The 24194-nt window shown below is 34.3% G+C and overlaps 1 protein-coding gene across 2 annotated transcripts; it reads left to right on the plus strand.

Annotated features, from left to right (window-relative positions):
- Nucleotides 1-1978: 1978 nt before the first annotated feature.
- Nucleotides 1979-24169, plus strand: LOC143359041 (monocarboxylate transporter 12). 2 transcript variants are annotated; one of them, XM_076796681.1, is made up of 6 exons: nucleotides 1979-3630; nucleotides 16607-16863; nucleotides 18727-18853; nucleotides 18972-19151; nucleotides 19992-20155; nucleotides 20267-24169. In XM_076796681.1, the coding sequence occupies exons 2-6, from the start codon at nucleotides 16650-16652 to the stop codon at nucleotides 21313-21315; spliced, it is 1734 nt and encodes a 577-aa protein (XP_076652796.1). In that variant the 5' UTR covers nucleotides 1979-3630; nucleotides 16607-16649; the 3' UTR covers nucleotides 21316-24169. The 2 variants fall into 2 exon arrangements, with proteins under 2 accessions (XP_076652796.1, XP_076652795.1); XM_076796680.1 differs by having other exon boundaries at nucleotides 1981-3630; nucleotides 20261-24169.
- The last annotated feature ends 25 nt before the right edge of the window (nucleotides 24170-24194 follow it).

Below are 24194 nucleotides of genomic sequence, written 5' to 3' on the forward strand. Positions count from 1 at the left end.
AATTTCAAACAATTTTGATCTCGATCGAGAACTTCATCTGTTTTTTTATTTTACTAGCGTATATCGCCAAACAATTTCTGTTCTATTAAAAATCCATATCGAGAACTATATAAAAAGAAAATTAAAATCCTAGTCTGCAATGCAGCAGAATAATTACTTATATGAGATTAAATTACTTCGTAAAGTTTACGTAAAGTTTAAATTACATTTTTTATCAGTAATATATGCATACTTAATTCTAACGACGATTGAGTACCATCTTGTGGTGCCGTAGTCGAAGAGACGATCATAAGAAGCAATTATTTTATAATATTTTTCAGTGAAAATTTGAATTTGATACAGGGTAAGTGACCCAGTTACTGTGAGGGTACCAATTACTGTGACTATATTAATTATACTTGTTTTCAAAGCATAATGAATATTAAAAAAGAGATATTAAACCTTTTTCATTAGAATCAGTTGATGTGTGTTATATATCTCTTTTTGAATATTAATTATGCTGTAAAGTATAATTAATATAGGCACAGTAATTGGGTCCGTCACCCTAGATGGAAAATTATGCGTGTCACTAAATTCTGCACCGCTGCGAGTCGCATGCGCGAATCAGCGTCCTTGGTGAAAAAAGCAGCATCGAAAGAAATGGTCTTCCGGCTATAAGGATTTATTCGGTTATGAATAATGTAGATCTACCGTGAATCACCTGTTCTGTTTTCCTCGTGTCGTTCGAAAACTTCTGATTAGCATTCGATTTGATTGCAGTTGCAATCTAGAGGCCGAAAGAATTATGGCAGTTTTAACCCTCTGTATACTATTCCCGGAGTTAATCGTGACCCGTCGCGGTGGGGATAAGCTCGAGCGACCGTCGATATGCACAATTTTATTCCGATATAAGACAACGCTTTCTTATTCGAAATAAGAAAATCGCTTTCCCCTCTTCTTTTTCTTCATCCGAAATAAGACGAGAACCGGTCCCGAGCCATCACCTTATGTCGAAAGAAAACTATAGTAAAATATCGGTATACATATAAATATAATAAATATAGAGTAAATATATAAATAATAAAATAAATATATTAGTATATTAATATATTAATTATATATTAATATTATACATTGTATACATTATATTATATATTAATATATAAATTATAAATATATTAATATAGTAAATATTAAGCATTTGAAATAAATAAATATTATCCATTTAAAACAAATTTATTTTTATTGTTTTTTAAAATTATTATTTATTTTTTTATATACGTATATAATTTGTTGTTCCTTTTACATAGAATTTATTCCATTTTTTCAACTTTTTGTTCTGTTTAGTTTTCCTCTTATCGTTATTGACATATAATTTAGAAATATATGTTGTTCCATTTGTATTTGCATTAAGTGTAGCATATCGTTGCATTTAATATTCGTACTTGTTTCGGTAGTGTGTGCGTCACTGTTTCAAAAGAGTTAGCTTTTTTCAAATTGAGCCCCGTTCATTCGATAAGAAAAGAACAATTAGCTGCTTATCTGTTGCTGGTTACGCAAGTCACCAATTTAGAAGCGATAGCTAAATTACTATAATTTCGTATTTCATTCATCAGATACCGTTTACTTATTATTTGTTCGGTGTACAGTAACTCGAAACGGACATCGTTAAAAAGCGACTTTTTCGCTTTTTTCATTTTTTATAATGCTCTTTTTCCACAAAAATTATTCAACGCGTCGACACAGTTCTTTAAAAAATGTTGAACTATGAAAATAACAAATGGATAATAAGATTGGACATTCACCAGGGCAATTAAATTGTAACACACCGAAGTCACAAATAATTGTTAATTAGTAGACAGCGGTTTTTATGCGTTCATAAAAGTAATAAACAATATAAGAATAAACTATTTTCAATTTATTAAGATCATTGCAGAGAAAAAGAAATTTTAGCTACTTCTTAAAATTGATGCAAACAATTTTTAATTGATTAGTCTATTAATTAGGCATGTATATAAGCAAGAAAAGGCAATAAAATGTTCACCCACGAAAATAAATGATAATGAAGTTGGACATTCATCAGGCAACTGTGGAACCAGAGGAAAAATTCAATTTCACTGATTTGCAACACAATAGGTACTTCATTAATTTCTCCCCATTTGACTTTCTAATACAAAGTGCTTTCGCACATCAATGATCAACTGTTGAGCATTTCCTAGTGGACTATCCAAAACAAACATCAACTCCGTCCATAATCCAACAGATTGCATTGCTGAGCATAGCGTAACAACTTCTTCCGAAACACTGTTACACAACACAAAAATCTCCTTTTACCCGCCACGGTTCAACAGACGAAGTGTCAATTCTCGATGTCCCAAGGCCCTCTAGAAAGGCAATAAAACCTAAATAACCTTCGAATGACCTTCCTAAAAAAGAAAACATCACTAAATCAATCATGACCAATGGCCGCCGCGATCGACGTCTATATTACCTAGACCGTTCCATTTTTACGTCGGTCGCAACAATTGCACGAAGTCTAAACAAATGCAGAGCCGCATTAATTAATTTTTGAAAGAAGACTAAATTCCCCGGGACCATAGTGCCATGGAGATCGTGTAGATCGGTTAGATCGTTGCCACTGAGTAAAAGGTAGAAGTCGATTCAAGCACGAAATTACAAAAATTGCACGAAGTCTAAACAAATGCAGGGCCGCATTTCTTAATTTTTCAAAAAAGACTAAATTCTCCGGGACCATAGTGCCATGGAGATCGTGTAGATCGGTTAGATCGTTGCCACTGAGTAAAAGGTAGGAGTCGATTCAAGCACGAAATTACAAAAATTGCACGAAGTCTACACAAATCCAGAGCCGCATTTCTTAATTTTTCAAAAAAGACTAAATTTTTCGGGACCATAGTGCCATGGAGATCGTGTAGATCGGTTAGATTGTTGCCACTGAGTAAAAGGTAGAAGTCGATTCAAGCACGAAATTACAAAAATTGCACGAAGTCTACACAAATCCAGAGCCGCATTTGTTAATTTTTCAAAAAAGTCTCTAAATTCTCCGGGACCATAGTGCCATGGAAATCGTGTAGATCGGTTAGATCGTTGCCACTGAGTAAAAGGTAGGAGTCGATTCAAGCACGAAATTACAAAAATTGCACGAAGTCTACACAAATGCAGAGCCGCATTTGTTAATTTTAAATTCTTCGGGGCCACAGTGCCATCGCGATCGTGTGGATCGGTTCGATCTCTAGTGGAAGATCGTTGGTATCAGGGGTCCAGGGTGGTTGGGTGAAGAGAAGGGAAGAGAAGAGAAGAGAAGAGAAGAGGATCGAGAGCTCTCTCGCGAAGACGCTCCCGCTTGCGGATTTATGATGCCGCTCGGCAATATGCTCACCATTTTGGTTTCGTTGAAGCCGAGGGCAACCTTCGAGTGTCCCTCCGCCTCCAGCTCGAGCTCGAGTTGGACTGAAAGAAAAGGAAGAGGGAAAGGAACAAGTTCTTCGCGGTGCCCGTGCACAGTCTAGTTCAAGACTCGCGATGATAGTGAACGTCCTCCCATGAAGATTCCACTGTCCGGCCGGCCTTCTCTCAGCCTAAACCAGAAACTAGTGTCACCCAGTGTCGTGGACCGGCCAACGTTCGCACCAGGTCAGTGCACGTTTATGTCTTTCGAATGCAACAATTATGCGGCTTAATGTTGCTACCGGGGCCGTTACCACCGTGTTCCACCAGACCCCGGCACTCTTTCTTTCTTTCTCGAACACGAGAACTATAATACACCTATAATACCACCGCCGATTTTTTACACGGACCATTTTCAGTCCCGCCTTACAACCCCTTCGCCACCTTTCTTTTCTCTTTGGCTTCGCGCGTTTAGATCGCCGGCTTTTTGCTATCCTCTAACAGTCCAGATTGCTTCAGAGGTTTTTTCAACGCCGTTTCCTACAACCTTTCGATTTATGCTTCCTCGACAGTGTTAATTGGTCGCGGTTTCGCCAATGATCTCTGAGAAATGGGATTTTTTTCCCGGAATTTTGTGAACCGTTTTTTCGGTCAGTTTACCTTTTATATCTTCATTTCTCTCATCTCCGATAGATCCTGTGTATACTCGTCTCTTATTTTTCTTAACAGGTTTTTGCGGATCTGTCAGAGATTTTCGAAGAACAGTTTTTATTTCGTAATTTTGTGAAATCATTTTTTAATAATTTATATTTCGCACGGTCGATTTTTTCAACGGTTCTTTCAATATCAATTCGATGTGTAGCATGTTGCCTTGTTGACCGGTTCTGTTTTATAATTTTATCAAGCGTTCTTTTGACTCATTTTTATTTTTTACATTTATGTTTCTGAAATTTGTGTGGAATTGTACATTTGCTGTTTGTTTTTGTTAATTGTATTTATGTATTTATGTTAGCAATTTTTTGGGGGAATTTTGCAAAGCGTTTTTTTTTGGTAAATATATATATATATATACATATATATATATATATGTAAATGTTCATTTATTTCACTGTTTATTGTATAATCTTCTTTTTGCATGGAAATTATATGTATCATTGACTAAAGTATTTTATCTATATTTGTTTTCAAAAGGAAAAATATAATGAAAAATCGTAAACTCAGTTTACTAAATATCTAATAATAAGTTAAGACACTTATAATTATTCATTTACGCTTTGTCAATTTGAGAAGTTCAGATTGCCAATTTGAAAAGTTGAATTTTCTAATTTGAAAAGTTGAGTCCACCAATTTGAAAAGTCCAGGTTGCCAATTTGGAAAGCCAAGTTTGCCAATTTGAAAAGTTGAAGTTTCCAATTTGGAAAGTCATGTTTGCCAATTTGAAAATTTCCATTTACCTACTTAAGAAGTCGAGTTTACCAATTTGAAAAGTCCAGTTTGCCAATTTCAAAATTACAGTTTTCCAATTTGAAAAGTTTAATTTTCCAATTTGGAAAGCCAAGTTTTCCAATTTGGAAAACCAAGTTTTCCAATTTGAAAATTCCACTTTTACAATTTGAAAAGTCAACTTTTCCAATTTAAAAGTTCCAGTTTTCCAATTTGAAAAGTCAAGTTTTCCAATGTGAAAAGTTCAGTTTCCCAATTTGAAAATTCAAAATTGCACGTATTTCTCGACATTGAAGTTCGAGTAAATCTAAATCTCACTTGACTTGTCAGTGAACCTGAGAATTTATATCGTCATTGTTCTACAATTATTCATGAATTTTATTACTGACGAACGAATGTTTCACCTGAGTCAACCTATTAAATCAAGCGTCCGTGATTGTTGATTGAATAAGTTTCGTGTGTGCTTGGAAACACAATGGCGATAAACCATATTCGTACCCTTGTACCATTTTGTACTATGCCAATAAATCGAACACTATTACCATTACCACAGAATCACAAAATAGTTACGATGGATATAATAAAATGTACAGGTAATGGGATTGTACAACGACAATTCTAATTAATTGCCATTGTATAGCAATAAAAAGAAAAGAAGATTTATGACAACAAAAAATGAAAGTTAACGTCGTTTTTTTTAAGCAATCGATCTCAATATCATTTTAATTCGCGTTTATGCGCAGCAATAGAACACAATAAGACAATGGTAATTTATTTTTAATGAAGCGGAACGTAAAAACAGTTTTGCACTTTTTAGTACAATTTCTTGTCGCAGACAAATTCACCTCAAGACTGGAACAGCATTGATCGTTGCAATTGTTTTTAATAAAATCAGATAAAGTTAATGTTGCCGACAAGGCAATGGCGTTTCAGGTTTTATAACGTTTTCCGGGAAATGCTAATATTTTTTCTGTCTTAAATCACCGCGTGGAAGCAAAATTTATAAGGATGCATCGTGCATAGTGATGGAATAGCTAATGATCGCGAATACAATAGACAAATACTTTTTAATGAAGCTTTTTAATTAATACCGAGCGAATATTGAATTTATGAATTAAAAACTAATTGAACGATATCTTTGAACAATCGTGCGCAACTTATGATTCAACAGTCTGTTAATAAATGCTGGAGTGTTTTATTATTCAAGTTCCATTGTGTAAATCATTTTTTAAAACAAGGTTATAAACCAATTAAATCTAATACTAATAATATACATTATATTTATGTATATATAAATACATTATATATATATATTTATTACTTAAACGGACTACACTGTATAATAAATGAAATTATACAATATATTAGTAAATTAATAACAAACTACTAGAACATTTAAGAATTGAGATTCTGTCCTGTATGTCATGTTTTAAAGTAATTATAGAAATTAATTTTGAACCCAAATGCTTAAATAAATATAATGCTAATAATAGCACGTTAAAAATAAGCTATACGAGTATTATATCTGTGCTATAAATTGCACCAAATCAGTAGATTAATTACCATCTAACAATCTATCTTTTTCCACATTTCTGCAGTGCATGTAAACATCTGCAATCGACTGTACACAATTTTCTCTACTTCCGTCGAATTAGATTTTATAAACATATTTCGCGAGAGATTTTACCTCAAGACGCCATCGGCGATATTCGCGCGTTTACATAAAACAATCATTTCATTTGCCGGGAGATTAATTACACTCGAATGATGCAACTTGCGTTCAATTTTTAATTGTCCTCAGCATCGGTTTCGCACGCAATCGAGTGGCACGTGCACTCGCGAATAATTCCACGCCACCGACAAATCACCAACGATATCGTTCTCCCCGCGATGAACATTTTATTTGCGAACGATTGTAAAACGATATTTATTTACAATTGTCCAAGTCGATTAGAAAATTTCTTTTTGCCACAAGAATCTTTAAATAGTAATCAGAAAATAGAAATTTTCGATTTGTAACAACATTTGCAATGAATTTTCAGTGGAATTATTTGTTGAATTGAAAAAATTAATAATACAGTGAAGTTTGGGGTGGATCCAATCAGAAAATAGTAATGTTTGATTGGTAACAACATTTGCAATGAATTTTCAGAGGAAGAGTTATTTTTGAAATTAAAAGATTAGGGTAACGTTTGTCGAATGTAATTTTTTCTGATTTTTTCACTTAGCATTTTTCCGCGCGAGGAAATGCCAGTAGCACGTTCGCAGTTGTTTGATGGCAGAAAACGTGACAATGAACATATGACATAATATTTTACGGGACGAGCGGCAATTAAGAAAGGTTTATGGCAATGGCTAATCGACTTTCTCGACGGTATTAACGGCCTTCCATGGAAACGGGCGTTTTTAGCTTTGAAATAATGCCCGCAAATATTGACACGCTTGCGTGTACAGGTATAAACAACTTTCAAGGAGCGCACAGCCACTAATGACTCAATGATTTGTTGCCGGCTGAAAAGCCTTCGCGCAGCGATTCAACTGATTCCGAAGATGATTAAATTACTTTCATAAATAAGGCATTCGACGATCCTCTGCTAAATATAATCTTCTACGAATGAATGGCCGATCTGACCGTGCCAGACGTTTACATCGTCCGGATACGATTGTTTAAACATTATCAGGCAAATATTTGTTGTCGGACGTAACAGTTTCGGGAAATTTAACAATATGTCGTCATTGGGAAACTGTGGTAACGTTATTGCATCATTTTTTCGGTGTTTGTTGTTTGCAAAGAGGTTAAACAATAAAGAAGCAATAAATAGGAATAAAGGGAAATATTGTACATTATTCTGCAATTGAATCAAGTTATTTTATTTTTATATACAGTTAAATAATAAATAAGAATAGAATAAACCATTTCACGTTAGAAATACAAAGTTTAATTTACATTATAAATTTTGTCTCCTCTTGCCTCTTTTTTATCTACTTGTGAATAAGTATTAAATGATCGACAGGTGTAATATTTTCGAGTTGACATAAAACCGCAAACGACACGGCGGAGAATGGTTTTCGGCCGCCATTTCCGCGTGATAAATTTCTCGGACCCTGTTTATTTTTTCTTTTTAAAGAAAGTGAAAGATGCTTCGGGCGCGGATCGTTATTGTGCTCCTCGCGATCAGGGCAACGACCTAATCACAGCGTGACCTTGGCTGAACACGAACGACCTTGAAGATGTTCGATAGAACTGGAGTAGAACGGAAACTCGGATCACGCGAAACTGTAACATGAACTATTCACAGAACTTATTTATTATGCTTGTTTAGTGGTTTTCCTTATTTACATAATATAGTCAAGCGCGAAACTGCCTGATGCAACCACTCGAGAAATTTTCTAACTGCTCAGGGCAAGGGACCCAATTACTTCACCTATGTTAACTATACTTATTTTTAAAGCATAATTAAAAAAGAGATATTGCATTTTTTTTCACTAAAATCAGTTAATATATATGTTTTAAACAGACTGCGGATCTTTATGCAAAATAAAATTTGTATACATCAATTGCAATCTATGGGAGCTAAGTAAAAATTTATTCTTTTCATTGATCATTTTTATATGTTAAAAACGGTTCATCGACATTGTTAAACTCCTTTAATCTTTTCACTATTTTGAATTACACCTACTCATTTTCGTCATAAATGCAATAAAATCCGCAGTCTAGTTGCAATTATTTTGTATTGCTTTATAAAAATAACAATAGTGAATCTATCTAGACTTTCAGCCATGTTTGGAGAAGTAAAATGGCTCACAAGCTTGTGCTCATTTTCCTCCGGAATATTTTTACATTTTTCAAAAACACTGCGGCCTCGAAAGTCTCCGAAAACTTTCAAAAATTTGTCTCCTGAACTTGCCATCCAGTTCCAATGTTACAAATACATTATTTTCCACTTGGTTCCAGTAAAAATAAATAAATGTCTGGCCTCTGTGTCCTGCAACGAAAGCAGACGATTTTCGTTTTGCATGAATTCCCAGTTTAGCAACGGCGTTTAACGTTCCCCGCGCGCAAGCTTTGTCGAATTGAAGATCATCGTAATTGCTATTTTTAGATATCCGCGTTTCGGTGCAAATACCTGGACGAGTCTCTCCGGAGACTTGTTTTCATTTAAGAGGACATTTAAGAAGTTCCTCGCGTTCTTAGAGGCTCGTTCTCGAGCGGCGCGGCGTTTAAGCGCCGGCAATTTAAAATGCTCATGTCCGCCTGAGGCCGAGCACCGCTACCAGTTACTTGACAGTGGTATTTCCTCGTCTAACGTTATCTGACCTTTATGAAAATGATTCACAATGATTTGTATTCATACAAAAGAATGAAATGGACGCGTCTTCGGGAAGGCTCCGACGAGACGCGCCGCGCCGCGCCGGATAAACCCGTGCGACACTTGTTTTCCGCCATTTTCCTCATTCCATTAAACGTAGACAGTCGGAGGCAAGAGTATGAACACTATGCTATTTTTTGTACTTCACACGAAACATACAACTTGCACGTCAGCGTCATTAATATACGTGATAATCATCACTAGATCGAGGATTTTATGCATCCAAGTAATGTTAGTTTAATGGCCGAGCCATGTCAGAAATTTGACCATTTATGTTGTATGTAAAATTATGTTACCATATGAAGGCAATATGTAGCGTTATTGCGTGATGTTTAATTAGTGTTTACTCAAAAATTCAGCTGAATTTCTCGAACTGGAAGGACGTGGCAGCCATTTTCCCCTAAAGATGCTGCGAACCATTTTCTGTGAAGGGTTGGAAAATAATAAAAATTCAACAATTTTGTTCGTACATAAAATTGTTCTTCTTTTTAACTCAGTATATGCATATTATTGCGTGATGTTTAATCAGTATTTACTCAAAAATTGCGCGGAATATTTCAAACTACCTCGACGTGGCAGCCATTTTCCCGAGCCCATGTCTGAAATACACAGTTTGTGCTACCACCTCCTTTTCAGCTACTTTAATTTATGAAAAAAGGAAAAAAGAAAGAGAGTTACTGAAAAATTTATGTCTTATTTAAATATATTTTTTAAATATATTTTCGTATAGTCCGCTTGTTGTTTAAAACTAAATTTATTTTTAACGATTCTAAAAATACCTTATACATATTCTGCATCTTGCTTTGCATTTAAAATGCTGCTTTATCGAAGCCGTGACTCGTCCGCTGTTTTAAATATTTCTTGTTTATACTTTTGCATTACTGCTAAAGAAATTAATTTACCTCTGACTCATTCATTTAGAATAATTTAGATCTTTGACTCCAGGAATGACAGACAAGAAAATATGTCGCTGTCGGGGTTTTATAACGTAAACACTTTGAAATGACTATTCGAAAACGTTCGGAACTCTTGTTCCGCAAGACAATAGCATTTAAATAGTTGTTTGTGGATCTTCATCGACTTGTAGTGTTTACAAATTTATCAAAAATACACGAACATACTTCTTACATTTTTCATTCTATTTTTACTGTTAGAAATCTTCTAATTATATCAAAATAAATTTTCTTTCGTTCCTGCCTGATAGCTTATGTTCAGAAAATATAAAGGGCCTAGCCGAATAAGATGGTCAAAACTGCCCTTAGACGTTTTTCAATAATTAATGAACCATTCGAAAGCTGACCAAGAAAAACCCCTCTGAGCCAAATTTCAACCCCCTATCTTGCTCGTGAGGGTAGTTACAGGGTAAATTAGATTTTGAGCTTTTCCGTGCATTTTCCGCACTCTGATGCTTCCCAAAATTCTGAAAAAAATGTGACATATTTTGGACCCTAAGGCGGATTTTTGAGAATTTTTTCAGATTTTTTGGATGCAAACTGTGGTCGTAAAAAATGAAAAACCTCAAAAAAATCGGAAAAATGCAGGTTTCTCAAAAATATGAAAACATGCTATTGAGCTGTTTAGTGCCCCAATAAAGTACCATAACAGGCAGTGTCCTCAATTTTTTTTAGATTTTTTGTTGTGGGAAGTCTCTGTCAAAAACAAGAAAAACCGAATTTTTTCGACGTTTCTGCTATTAGGAGGAAAGTTACACTTGTTGATTTTATCGCAAGTATATATTAAGGCATTTTTAACGTTATTACATTGAAACAAGTAAGTGTTTGACCTCAGAAATATGTTTTAAGAGAAAAATAAATTCTATTTCGTGCGCTATATACCAGAATGTTCGCAACGTTTACAACATCGCCGGTTGGCCGAGCAGTCAAGGTGTCGGACTACGGAGCGGAAACGCTGGGTTCGAATCCCGTCGAGGGTAAAGTTTTTTTTTTCCATACATCCTCTTTATTTTTTCAATTTTTTATTACATGGTTTATTCATGTGATTTTTAAAATATTTTTTTAATGTTTTAAAAATATTTAAGAAACATTTTTGAATAAAATATATGTAAATATAGTTTTAGAGTATCTATCACTTCCTCGATTCTCTAATTGTATATGATCTTCATTACGGTCCTCTCTAACATTCTTAATATTAAAATTCATTAATCTGGTTTCTAAGCCTTGCGTCTTCATAAATTAGGGAGGAAATGAGAAGAACTCTGAATAAATAACACGCAGCAAAGTATTGGTTTTTGTCCAATTGAAAGAAAAGGGCTACATACTACCACTATTTTTAAAGTGGGGTATCAGGTACAAATAAGCCTTAGCCATTCCTCTTTATTGTAACGTACATGAGGATGTATTTCCGTTTATAGTTACTTGATTGAAAACCATCATGAAGAGGGGAGACTTTTGTGTTGTCGACAGAGGTTTTCGAGATGTTACATCTCATTTAACAGGTCTTGGTTTTAGAGTTCTCATGCCTGCTTTAAAAGGTAATCGTTCTCAACTTTCGACGAAAGTGTCGAATTATTCCCGAAAAGTCACGAAAATTCATTGGGTTGTAGAGGCAATGTATAGTATACAAGGTCAAAAGTACCAGCTTCCACACAAACAAGTAGACAACGAAACCTTTCCAGAAATTGGACATAATTGGAACTGCAAAACGACTCCATTTCAAACAGTATCCTCGGTAGATACTCTGGATTTTCCGGAAATGACAGAAGTAAAATCTATAGATTTAAAAATTCTTTTCACGGAATCTTACCAATTTTCGCAAGCAATTTCTATATCTGGCGGAAATCGTGGACGAACACAATAATATAAATATTAATTTATTACCTAATCCAAGAAAATAATATCATTAAATTCGAAGTCAAATCGGAGTAATATAAATAAAAGTTAGTTAAAAATGTTACCTCAATATTTTTTAAAAACATTTAAAAAATATTGTTAAAATCACATGAATAAACCATGTAATAAAAAATTGAAAAAATAAAGAGGATGTATGGAAAAAAAAAACTTTACCCTCGACGGGATTCGAACCCAGCGTTTCCGCTCCGTAGTCCGACACCTTGACTGCTCGGCCAACCGGCGATGTTGTAAACGTTGCGAACATTCTGGTATATAGCGCACGAAATAGAATTTATTTTTCTCTTAAAACATATTTCTGAGGTCAAACACTTACTTGTTTCAATGTAATAACGTTAAAAATGCCTTAATATATACTTGCGATAAAATCAACAAGTGTAACTTTCCTCCTAATAGCAGAAACGTCGAAAAAATTCGGTTTTTCTTGTTTTTGACAGAGACTTCCCACAACAAAAAATCTAAAAAAAATTGAGGACACTGCCTGTTATGGTACTTTATTGGGGCACTAAACAGCTCAATAGCATGTTTTCATATTTTTGAGAAACCTGCATTTTTCCGATTTTTTTGAGGTTTTTCATTTTTTACGACCACAGTTTGCATCCAAAAAATCTGAAAAAATTCTCAAAAATCTGTCTTAGGATCCAAAATATGCCACATTTTTTTCAGAATTTTCGGAAGCATCAGAGTGCGGAAAATGCACGGAAAAGCTCAAAATCTAATTTACCCTGTAACTACCCTCACGAGCAAGATAGGGGGTTGAAATTTGGCTCAGAGGGGTTTTTCTTGGTCAGCTTTCGAATGGTTCATTAATTATTGAAAAACGTCTAAGGGCAGTTTTGACCATCTTATTCGGCTAGGCCCTTTATATAAAGATGCGCAATCCGCTAATTAATCTGACGCATTGATCGCTTGCTTCTGTGTTTCGAGTTTAGATATGTATCGTTCAGTTTCTTTGGGAAAATGTGCTAAAGAATATGAGCAAAATCATCATTTCGTTCTCGACTTGCAAGCATTGTAAACTTAGATCGTTTTTGTTTTCAAACAACTTTCATAAATCACTCTACACGTTAAGATAGGAGACAATTTTCTAATATGAAAAATTCTCATATTGTTTAAGAGAGATTCGCTAAATGTAAAAATAATATCAGGCAAAAGAGGTCCATAATATATTTTTAAAAATTTTCTCATAATCTTAGTTTCACCATCTTAACTTCAATTACAAAATCGAAAGCGATAACACTACTTGATTTAACTATTATTTCAATTTTATGTTAACTATGAACCGAATATTTTGGAACAATTAATTATATGATTACTGTACCAGACAAATAAAAAATATGTTGATTCAGTCATAAAGATCTACATATGTACAGCTTGTAAATTTCCGCTGGAACGGTATTTTTTTTTTTTTTTTTGATAGTGGAGAGTAAAAAATAATTTTATTCTGACAAAGGAATTAACAAGGTACGAAGGTCAATCTTATTTTTTGTCTGAGTGGAATGCTGTATCTTATTTGCATGTAGGCGATAGCTGCTTTAAAGACGAATTCAATGACCTGCAACACCGAGACCTCCAAGGTCACCGAAGGTCGTATAAGCACGTTTTTTCCGTTTACGGTAGGCACCCGGTTTAGAAGGCTGAGAATAAGGTGATTTTTACAATCGTTGTTCAGTGCTATGAAGCACTCCTTTCTGAATCTAAAAAGAAAACGTGTAGAATAATAATTTTTTGCAGATGAATTCGAAAAACTCAAGAAAATTACAAAATTGACAAAATGGCGAGACTGAATAAGAATTTATGATTTTCACGAGAAAGTGTTGTTTAAAACAGAAAACTGATTTAAAAAATTGAGAATATAGATGTATTTTCACCTTGTTGAAATTATTTTGGTTGCTAGAATTATATTAGTTAAAAATGTTGACATTTGAGACGGTTTTGCAATCGCTCGAGTGGAGAGGCATTGAACGAATTTTTACACCTGCGTTCAGCCTATAACAGCCGTGAAAATTGAATACAGTTCGACTGTCGAGGTTTTCGAGTGACCCAGAAACAAGGTAACGCAAACAGCGGAAACGCGTCTATTAGATCTTCTGGATGGCTGCTCGATCCGTGGGCAGTTTTAGCACTTTTACGCGTGTTTAGCAAAGCGTCAATTGCTCCGTGGTAATTAACGTCTCGTGATACCACGAAAAATTCCGCTGACTCTCATGCACGTCAGAAATGTCCGATCATCGTCACGAACGGCTACCAGCAAGATAACATTCGTTTATTACCGATTTAACAATCTCACTCGACGATGGTGCATCGTTCGAGTTACTCCGACTCGAAACTTTATTATTAACTATAGCCTTCCTAATTCTAATAATTTCTTTATGAAACGTTCACCATCATATTCGCGACATTTTTCTGATTAAAATGAGACCAAACACGACGCTGTTTGAAGTAGTTTTACTTGTTTAATCCACAATTTAGTTGAGACTCGCTTATCCGAACCGTGGAATCCTCCATTATTCGAATACGCGTTTTAGGTTTAAACAGTGTCGTCTTTGGACTCGTTTTAATCAGGAAAATGCCACGAATGTGTTAGTAAAAGTTTTATAAAAAAATAGTTGAAAAATAAAATAATAAAATATTAGAAGAAGTTAAGATTGTTGTGTCATTATCTGAAACTTGCTAACTGAAGAAATATATTTTTTTATGTAACTTAAAAACTTTTTGTTTTGCATAGAATTCTATTAGCCTGTGACGTTTGAAGGACATTTTCGTATAATTTGTTTCTTGTCAATTTATATTCCACGTTTATTATACGTTACGCGGAGATGTAATATTCATCGATAGTAGTTTTAAGAGCATCTTTATAATTGCAAAATGTATAATCAAATCGGTTATTCTAATTGGTCCCCGGTGGTTACAGCGTTCAGAATATCCAGTGAGCTGGACAACTAATTGCTACGCTTAAGAACTTATAATGACTTGAACGGCAATTAAAATAATCGATTCGTAGATCCCGTAATGAAAAGACGGCAAAGATTCGCAGCGGTTTTGACACGTAATTGAAATCGACTGGTGTCCAATAAAAAATGCGAACTTACGTAGCCTTATAGTACACAAGATAATAAAACGGATAAAGCAACAATCAATCTTTCAGTTACTATTAGGAAGATCGATTTTTCTTATTCAATCCCGCGTTGTTTACGGCGATTTGCGACAGAATAAATTCTGGAAAATCGCAGTCTCTTGATAACAGGTTTCGATTTCAGAAAACTATAGTCTCTTGATGCAAATTCGAAATCATTAATCAGGAACTAGACAACGATCATTTTATTCTCTGGATAATATCAAAAAGATTTCTTTAAAGAGTCTCGTTTAAAGAAAACTTCATAAATCATTGTCTTCTCTCGGAAATTGAAGATAAAATAATATAAAATTCGTACTTCTCTTTTAGTTTTCGAATCACGTGTAAATAAAGTCAGTCTCGTTCGTAACCGTTGCGTAACCATGTAACGCAAAGACAACATAACAAGCGTTCGATAAAATATTAATTTTCCTTATTTTCCAACGAATCACAGAAAAAAGCATCTTTTTTCATACTTTTTACGGCGAGCATTGTGCAAAAGCGAGTTCTTTTAACAAATACGCGACGAAACGCACAATTTAATTGATTGTTAATTTTTTCACAGATACCGAGCGATTTACAAAAGCTATTAATACAGCGATGTTCTTTTCATAATTATCCGCGAAAGGAGAATAAAAAATCGTTCACGCGGAATTATGCGAGCACGAAGGGAATAGCAAACAAGATATGTTTTGTTTTCCGCAGGAAACATAGCTGTAATCACGTTCACTTTATCCCGTAGCCTTGTACCAAATACCGGAGCATGGAAATTTTGTTTATTCGTTGAAAAATTAACGTTTTTACATACCGAAACGCTTTCAACAACTTTTCATTCACTAATTCACTCGATTAATGTTCGTCCGTTCGCTGTGCACCGAATAACAAACTTTACATCCTGTGTGCTGTATAATAACTAGGCTGCAAATCTTTAAATAACAATATTATGTGTCAACTACAAGTTAGCAAACAAAAATTTGTCTCTTCCATTAACAATTATAATACGTTGATATTTTTATATCCTTTTTATCTTTCTACTATTTCAGTGTTTCACCCATTTTTGTAATAATTGTACAAAATCCACAGTCAAAGTGTTGAGTTTCATGCAAAATAAAAATTTAATCGCAAGATACAGGAACTGCACAGAGAATGATCTTTTATCTTAATAATTAGAGTGTCCAATTCAAATGAATTATTTTCTTGAATACTAATCTCAAATGAAGTAATTTTACAGTCTCACAAGCTGACGAAGCTGAGACATGATGGAATTATTTGGGACTCTGTTTGGAAAACTATTTGACCAAATGGAGGATAAAATGAAAAATTATTTGTTTCTTTTTATTTTCGTTCTATTTTTCGAATCATTTGTTTGTATATAATTTATTTGTGGTCCCCGGTACAGAAAATTAATTTTCCCGTCCTGTTTTCAGATCGACGTCACCAAGCACCCCTCTTCAGGATCTCTTAGGCAAAATGGGAGCGAAAACGAAGAAAACGAAGTTGGTCCCGCCGGATGGAGGATGGGGATGGGTCGTTCTAACATCCGCCCTGGTCGTCAACTTCCTGATCCCGGGAACAGTGAAGTCGTTCGGCGTCCTCTTCGTCGAGTTCCTCCACGTCTTCAAGGCGTCCTCCACCGCCGCCTCGTGGATGCCCGCGTTATGCTATTTCTTGTACAATTCGTTAGGTAAACAGTAAAACTCGCCATCTCGCATTCGCTTCTCGAACGCAATAAGAACCTCCGCTATCCGGACTCGTGTTGCGAAAAGAAAATCACCGTTAATGCGTACATTCCCTCTCTCTCTCTCTCTCTCTCTCTCTCTCTCTCTCTCTCTCTCTCTCTCTCTCTGGCTCTCGGAATAGATCAGTCGTTAGTTGAAACTAATCGCTTTGTGTTCTATTGTTACTAGATTGCAAATTTATTCGTTTATTAGCATACAAGATTGCGCAGAAACTGGCGAACAGCTTCGAGCACGCATTAATCGAATTTTCCTTTTCGCGCTTAACAAACTCTCGGATTCATGGAATAGAGTTTCCAACAATTTCAATTGTTATTTATTACCACACAAGAGGAAATCTTGTGCCAAAGAGACATAAACAAAAGTCATTTAATTGGTAATATTCCTTCTGCTCGGTTGTAAACAAAATATTTGTAGCGAATTGCCGAGAAAGTTTAGGATAATGGAGGTTCGTCACTGTTAACAGTTGTTTCCCATTGCCAGCATGTTCGCGAAAACTTTCTTGATTCGTCGAAGGACAGATAATTTCTGTGCTGCCAATTATATTGTAACATTGTTCGCAGTGTAATTCTGAAAAAGTTTCATTGTGCGCTAACTGGAGAGTGTTACTCTGCACAATCGAGAGAGTAATCACGGAGCAATTACTGGATACCATCAATTACCGTTCGCCGTATAGAAATATGGTGTCCATCGTGTCGGGACGTCTTTCTCTCTCCCTCTCTCGAAACGGAACGAGTTCGATCGGAAACAGTTTATTGTAATAGCGAATAGATCCGGAGATAATTTCGTGGTTAAATGGAAACGGGTCACCCTGTACGTTACTTTCATACGTGCAGATTGCATAACACTTTTGAACCTTCGTTTAATATTATTCTCCGGCAGCGTAACACTCCCGGGTCGACGTGCAACAGGAAGTAAGGCCCCTCGTGCTAACGCCATGGAAAATGGCGAATGGCGTCGCAACAACACGAAGGTCGACGAAGCACGCTTATAGAGAAAATACTGCGCGCCATGTTTCACTGTAATTGCGAATATACCGGCCGATTAACGCCGAGAACTGCGTGCCCAGACAAAATGATCGGTTCTAAACATTTGAGCTTGCGATCATTGAACAAAGATGCAAACAACTTGTTCGTCCGTAATGATTTCTTTATGAAATGGTTGGCAACGTATTCGCGACATTTTTCTGATTAAAATGAGTCCAAACACGACGCAGTTTGGACTGTATTTGCTCGTTTAATCCGCAATTTTGTAGAACCTCGCTTATCCGAACGGACGAGGGGGATGTGGATTAAAGAAGTAAATATGATCCAAAATGTATCGTGTTTGGACTCGTTTTAATCGGAAGAATGTGAACAATATGTTGGTAAAACGTTCGTTAAAAAATCATTAAAAATAACAAAGCTCGAAAAAATATAATACTCGAGAAAAGTCGATTCATCGTTCTAACAAGCATGAATCGAGAAACAATGGACGCTTTCGAAGTTACAAAAAATTTCCCGCTAATTTTCTAGCACGACAGAAAAGCTAAAACGATCGCGTCGTAACACAGAACAATAATAATTAAAGTAATGGTCATAATAACAATAATCAATAGACGAAGTGCGTCAAAAAATGAACTGCGAAACTCTGTGTGCAGATAGAGTGCGTCATCCGTAACGCGAATCTATTTTTATATTTATTTGATGTTCCCTGTTATGTTATTTTTGCATTATTGGTATACGCGAGTGGGTATAAATAAGTGTAAACATTTTTACAACCACTTTGGTCCTTCACTGTGTAAAGAAAAATGATAAAAATATGTTTTGTAGGTCCCTTGTCCAGTGTCTTGTCCACAAGGTACTCCTACAAAACGGTGACCATCGTCGGTGGTGCATTTGCAGCTTGCGGAATGATGTCGAGTTACTTTGCGAACTCGGTTTCCTACTTGTATGTTAGGTACGGTCTTAGAATTGATCGATAAAATTGTCAAATCATATTTTCCATGAGAAAATTAATTGGAACAACAAACAACGGAAGAATATTTATTAATAAACAATTTATTTTGCAAATACAGCTATGGATTAATGGTCGGAATCGGTGCTGGATTGACATTCCCGCCAACGGTGTACATCGTGACTGCTTATTTTCAAAAACTGCGAGGATTCGCGAATGGACTGTGCATTTCCGGCAGCGCGATCGGAACCATCGTTCTGCCGCCATTTTTGCAATACCTGCTGGACTGTTTCGGATACAGGTAACTATGTTATTCTATTCCTATTACTCTCGAGTATGTCCTTAATTTTGTTATGAAGTAGGTTAACACGACTTCGCAAGATGATAAATAAATATGTTATCACAGAAAGCTATTGTTTAATTTAATCAAAATGGCCTTTACACGGAATTTACTATGACTTCCATAAGTGACTGTAGATTGGGGAGAAATGAACGGCCGATTTAAGGGGCTAACGAAACGAAAACCACAAAAATCGATATTTTTATCATGAATTTTGAAGTCTCATTCTTTGTGAACATTTTTGAAAATTTTCACGTAAATATTCACATAATTACGGAAGTTACTAAGCGTAACTAAGTCATAGGCTGATTTAAATGATAGTGCTGTCCTCATCGCTCCGTAACTTCGACAATTTTCAAAGTTCTGCAAAAAAGAGTGTAGAAAACATTAGTATATTTATCAAACAGTTTTTTATTATCTAATATTGCTACATCCTCATAAATGATAGAATAAATTTCGCGCACGTTTTGCTACGCGCTCTTCGATTCGAACTAGATCTGCGCATGCGCAGTAGGGAAAGTTGCACTAGATGGCGCCATATAAACAACCCGCGAAATTCAAACAGCAAAAGAAGCGCAGAGGCCAATATCATAATATTTAAAATTTACGAGGGATCTACAGGTTACATTTCCTCGTATCAATGTGAACAGCATTGTCCAACATCAAATATTATATAGTAAATATAGTCGTTTCTTAAATATTCATGTTATTTTAGTAATGGACTCCGTAAAAGATGTTGGTAAAGACCTAAACAATTTAGGCTGCATGTGGCTTTGACAGTAATATCATTTGTCATTTCAGGGGTGCTGTGCTAATAATGGGTGCAATTACACTAAATACATTAGTCTGCGGCTTACTATACCATCCTGTGGAAGAACATATGATCGAAGTGCCAGTGGAAGAAGGAATTGATAATGACGCATTATGTATAGACGAACCAGCCCTTGATAAAAAGAAGGAGATAGGTAATTTGGCAAGATTAAATGCACAATACGATAGCAAAAATGTAGACAGTAAATAGATGAATACTTTCATTAAAGATCTTTAATTTTCGTTTCAACTTCTCAAAGTTACAGTAACCACTATTGACAACGAAACTGAAACAAATGATGACAAGAGGCCCAACAAAGAAGAAAAACTCGATGATGAAAGTTCACGAACAGTTAACGACTCTAAGGTAGATCAATGCTCAGAATGTAAAAACGAAAGTTCACTCGAGGACAAAGAGAAAGAGGTGGAGAAGGAGAGCACGTTCAGTACGAACGACGAAGATTTCACCAAAGAAAAAGGAAGTGCTTTGAACTATGAAAATGCAAATGTGTTGAGACGTGAAAGCGCTATATCAGAGACCAGTGTTACAGACAATAAGAATGGAAGTCCAGGATTGAAAAGGTACTCGGAAATCACTATTAAAGATGAGAAGGGTCTCGAAAGTCCTAGGAAGAATTTGGGAGAGTTATCGGAGAAGTCGGTATCGAAGGTATCGTTATCCAAGGTAGAAGAACCAGAGAAATCACACTTCTTCGACTTAAGTGTACTTAGAGATCCAATTTATTTAGTAATTCTGATTTCAAATAGTACCTCAGCGATCAGTAATACTAATTTTATGATCCTACTGCCTTCTTATGCTATCTCTGAAGGTTTTGACAGGAATTCCTCTGCTTTGCTTCTGTCAGTGGTCTCCGCTTTCGACTTAGTTGGAAGAATCAGTGGCGCTTCATTGTCGGACATTGATTTTGTGCCAAAGTATTACTATTTCGTTGGCGGACTCGGAACTAGTGGACTAGCTTTAGCGCTATTACCCATGGCAACGAGCTACACAATGCTTTCATTCTTTTGTGGGTTGTTTGGACTGTCTTCTGGTATGTATATTGGTATCACGACAGTAATTCTGGCAGATATGCTCGGTACTGAAAAACTCAGCTCATCGTACGGTATATCATTGTTTGTTAACGGAGTCCTTCAACTCGTTGGACCACCAGCATGCGGTGCCATATTTGAAACTGTAGGATCGTACAAACCAATCTTCTTGGCTTTTGGTATTATACTTATCCTCGGCACTGCGTTATGGGCAGTCGTACCGCTTATAAATAGAAATAACAAGAAGGATATACAATCTGTATAACAACGTAATACCATTAGTATTATATTATGATATTTGTATACAAAATCTTAAGTGCCTTTACAAACTGTGAAGTATTTTAGGTTTTTCTAATAATGATATATGACAATTGCCATCCGCATAAGAATTTATCATGGAAAATATTTAGTTCATTTTACTCATTTCTATTTTTATTTGTCAAACTATGAATTAGTCTTTTAGTTAAAGGTGTATAAAATAGCGCTTTAGAATATAATAGTATTATTTCACGAATAACGACATCACTGTTGCGAAAGTGTATACATAATTACAATAACTACAATTCCATGTACATTAACAGTACTAAATAGATTACAGTATACTTATTAATATTAATAATCTATCTAGGAGAGAAAGTATCTGAAGCAGATAACTGAAAGATATTATAATTACATTATTGTTCTTATGCATAATAAGAATGAGAAAGAAACACTGCAGTAACATTAACAGTGATTACATACCAGTGATATAATCCCCGAAATTTTTTAGATGGTGATTATTGTGTTAAACACATTCCATAGAAAAAAAAATGAAACTACTTTTAAGATACATTTAATAATTAAAACACTAGTTAGGAATGCTGCAATGTGCAAACGCACGATTATTTTCCTAGAAATGGAAAGCTATATAAAATACTAAACTATTAAGACTTTACAATTTATAATGTTAGGAAATATGTATATACATATTAATATAGGTTTTAGGAAACTCGCGATTCTTTTTTACCTAAAAATGTGCAATCTTCATTGAGTCTATAGATCTGATAAAAGTTGATAGTCAAACATCAATTTCCTTTCGCGTATAACAATATTACTACATTCTCCAGAGAACTATTTATAAATTCAAATGATTGTTTAAACAACTTGTTCAATATGGTTTTTTAGTTCATTATATTCTTACCACACCATATAATTCATATCGTTTAACAAAAACAACTTGTATTGAAAACCAATTAACGACAAATCTTTCCTTCAGAAATAGATAACGTAAATATTGATTTAGGATAAGAATAAAAATGACTTTGCTCTGTTCATAGAACTTTGAAAAACTTCGGAATTGTGCCAAAGTATTATCGCATGTAATAGAAACAATTCTCAGCAATTTCTTGGTGCTCTAAATCAATGACGTATTCATTTCGTTCATGTTTATTGTATAGCACTTCCAAGAACATTTTACGAACTGTGTGAAATACTTTTAGTGTCATTGAAAATGTTCGATATTAATTAATATACTGTACCGATTTTCGCAATCTACTGCAAGTCGGTGTTAATAAGACTACATATAAAAAACTCTTAATGTAAGACTGATTTACTCAAAAGTTAAACTTACATTAAGATACTTTTTATATTGAAATTTATTAATAGGATCCTTTTTATACAGTAATGGTTTTTTATATTCAAGATCTACAAAAGTAACCATATTTATAAAGAAGTTATTTGTTATAAATTTTTTTCTTATTAACTTTGTATATCAGTTTCCCGTTTCCATGTATATCAATACTTTTTAATAACGAATGTATATTTTTATACGTCTTATCAACATTAAAGAAATACGAATTATTTCTATCTGTTAGGCAAATCGAATTGTCTTATACAGTATAGATTTATTATTATCTTTGAACATTTGAACAATTTGTGATTTTCAATATTTTTTCAATAATATTTGACAAACTTATCTGAAATTTCAATCATTGCAGTTTTGTGCTTCCATATTTGGTTTACATAAAAATTTAGGTAAACAAGCATGAACACATAAAATGTATCTACATTTTATTTCAACTATTCATAGAGTAAAAGATTCTCCAAACAATGAGAATAATTCTGATTTGTTATTGATTCAAAAGTGATAGAGTATTAAAGCACTAGCAATGGTAGTAGTGTATGCTATTTTGTATTATACGAATACTCATATAAAATATACAACGTCTATCGTTATTACACGTCATATTTCCATCACATATATTATTATAGTTACTCGGACTATATTACTTAAGTAAATTTAGACACACACATTAACTATATATGTTGATTATAATGATTTAGTATCATCAACTATCATAATTCGAATGCTCGCAAATACATCTAAGAGTTTTAAGTTTAAACTTTAATTTATTTTTATGCATATCTATTGATGCGCATAACAAAAAATCACTTTTATTTTGCATCCTTCAATGCAGTGTTTCATTCTTTTGTTATGAAAAGTTTCTCATAAGTTATTTTTTTTCATTTCATTCGCATAAAGAGAAATCTTACATAGAAAACTGTAAGATATTTTTGATGGAATTTTATGAGTAAATTATATTATTCTTTCTACTCACATTGAGAAAAAGTAGTTGTAGCAAAATTAGTGAAATATTTAATCTATGTTAATATTGTTTTCTCTATCACATGATACTTATCTTCATAGAAAACTTATTATCTGCGATAAGCGACGAAATTAATGATCTCTATAATTAGACATTCGCAGAAATCATACGTCTTTCTTCTAAAAAACATTCATCTATTTTACATTTAAGAATCCAATTCTCAATTTCACTAACTCATGAATATTTATATTTCTTTTTATAGACTGTATCCGTACGAACGATTAAGATTTTTTTAATGTTTAATTACGAGTCTGTAGATAAGAAATAAAATTAAAATATAATTGAAATGAATTCAATTACATGTAGGTTTTTGTTACTAAGTTAACGAGGAAAAACATTATTTCCTTTACTTTGTTACATTCCTGTCACTGTGAATATTTGCTCAATTTCATTTTCTTTTTAATTCTTGTCATAGTACGCTATATTCTTTACATGTAAATTAAAGTGTATGAATAAAAACATCTGTTAAAACCATCTGTAAATACCAGAACTCAATTCC

This window comes from Halictus rubicundus, chromosome 11 (assembly GCF_050948215.1).
Source record: "Halictus rubicundus isolate RS-2024b chromosome 11, iyHalRubi1_principal, whole genome shotgun sequence".
NCBI classification, from domain to species: Eukaryota; Metazoa; Arthropoda; class Insecta; order Hymenoptera; family Halictidae; genus Halictus; species Halictus rubicundus.

Coding starts and splice junctions, on each gene's coding strand:
- LOC143359041 (XM_076796680.1), top strand. CDS start 16,650: ATGGGAGCGAAAACGAAGAAAACGAAGTTGGTCCCGCCGGATGGAGGA. Junction 16,864..18,726: donor TTTCTTGTACAATTCGTTAG/GTAAACAGTAAA, acceptor TATGTTTTGTAG/GTCCCTTGTCCAGTGTCTTG. Junction 18,854..18,971: donor GTTTCCTACTTGTATGTTAG/GTACGGTCTTAG, acceptor TTGCAAATACAG/CTATGGATTAATGGTCGGAA.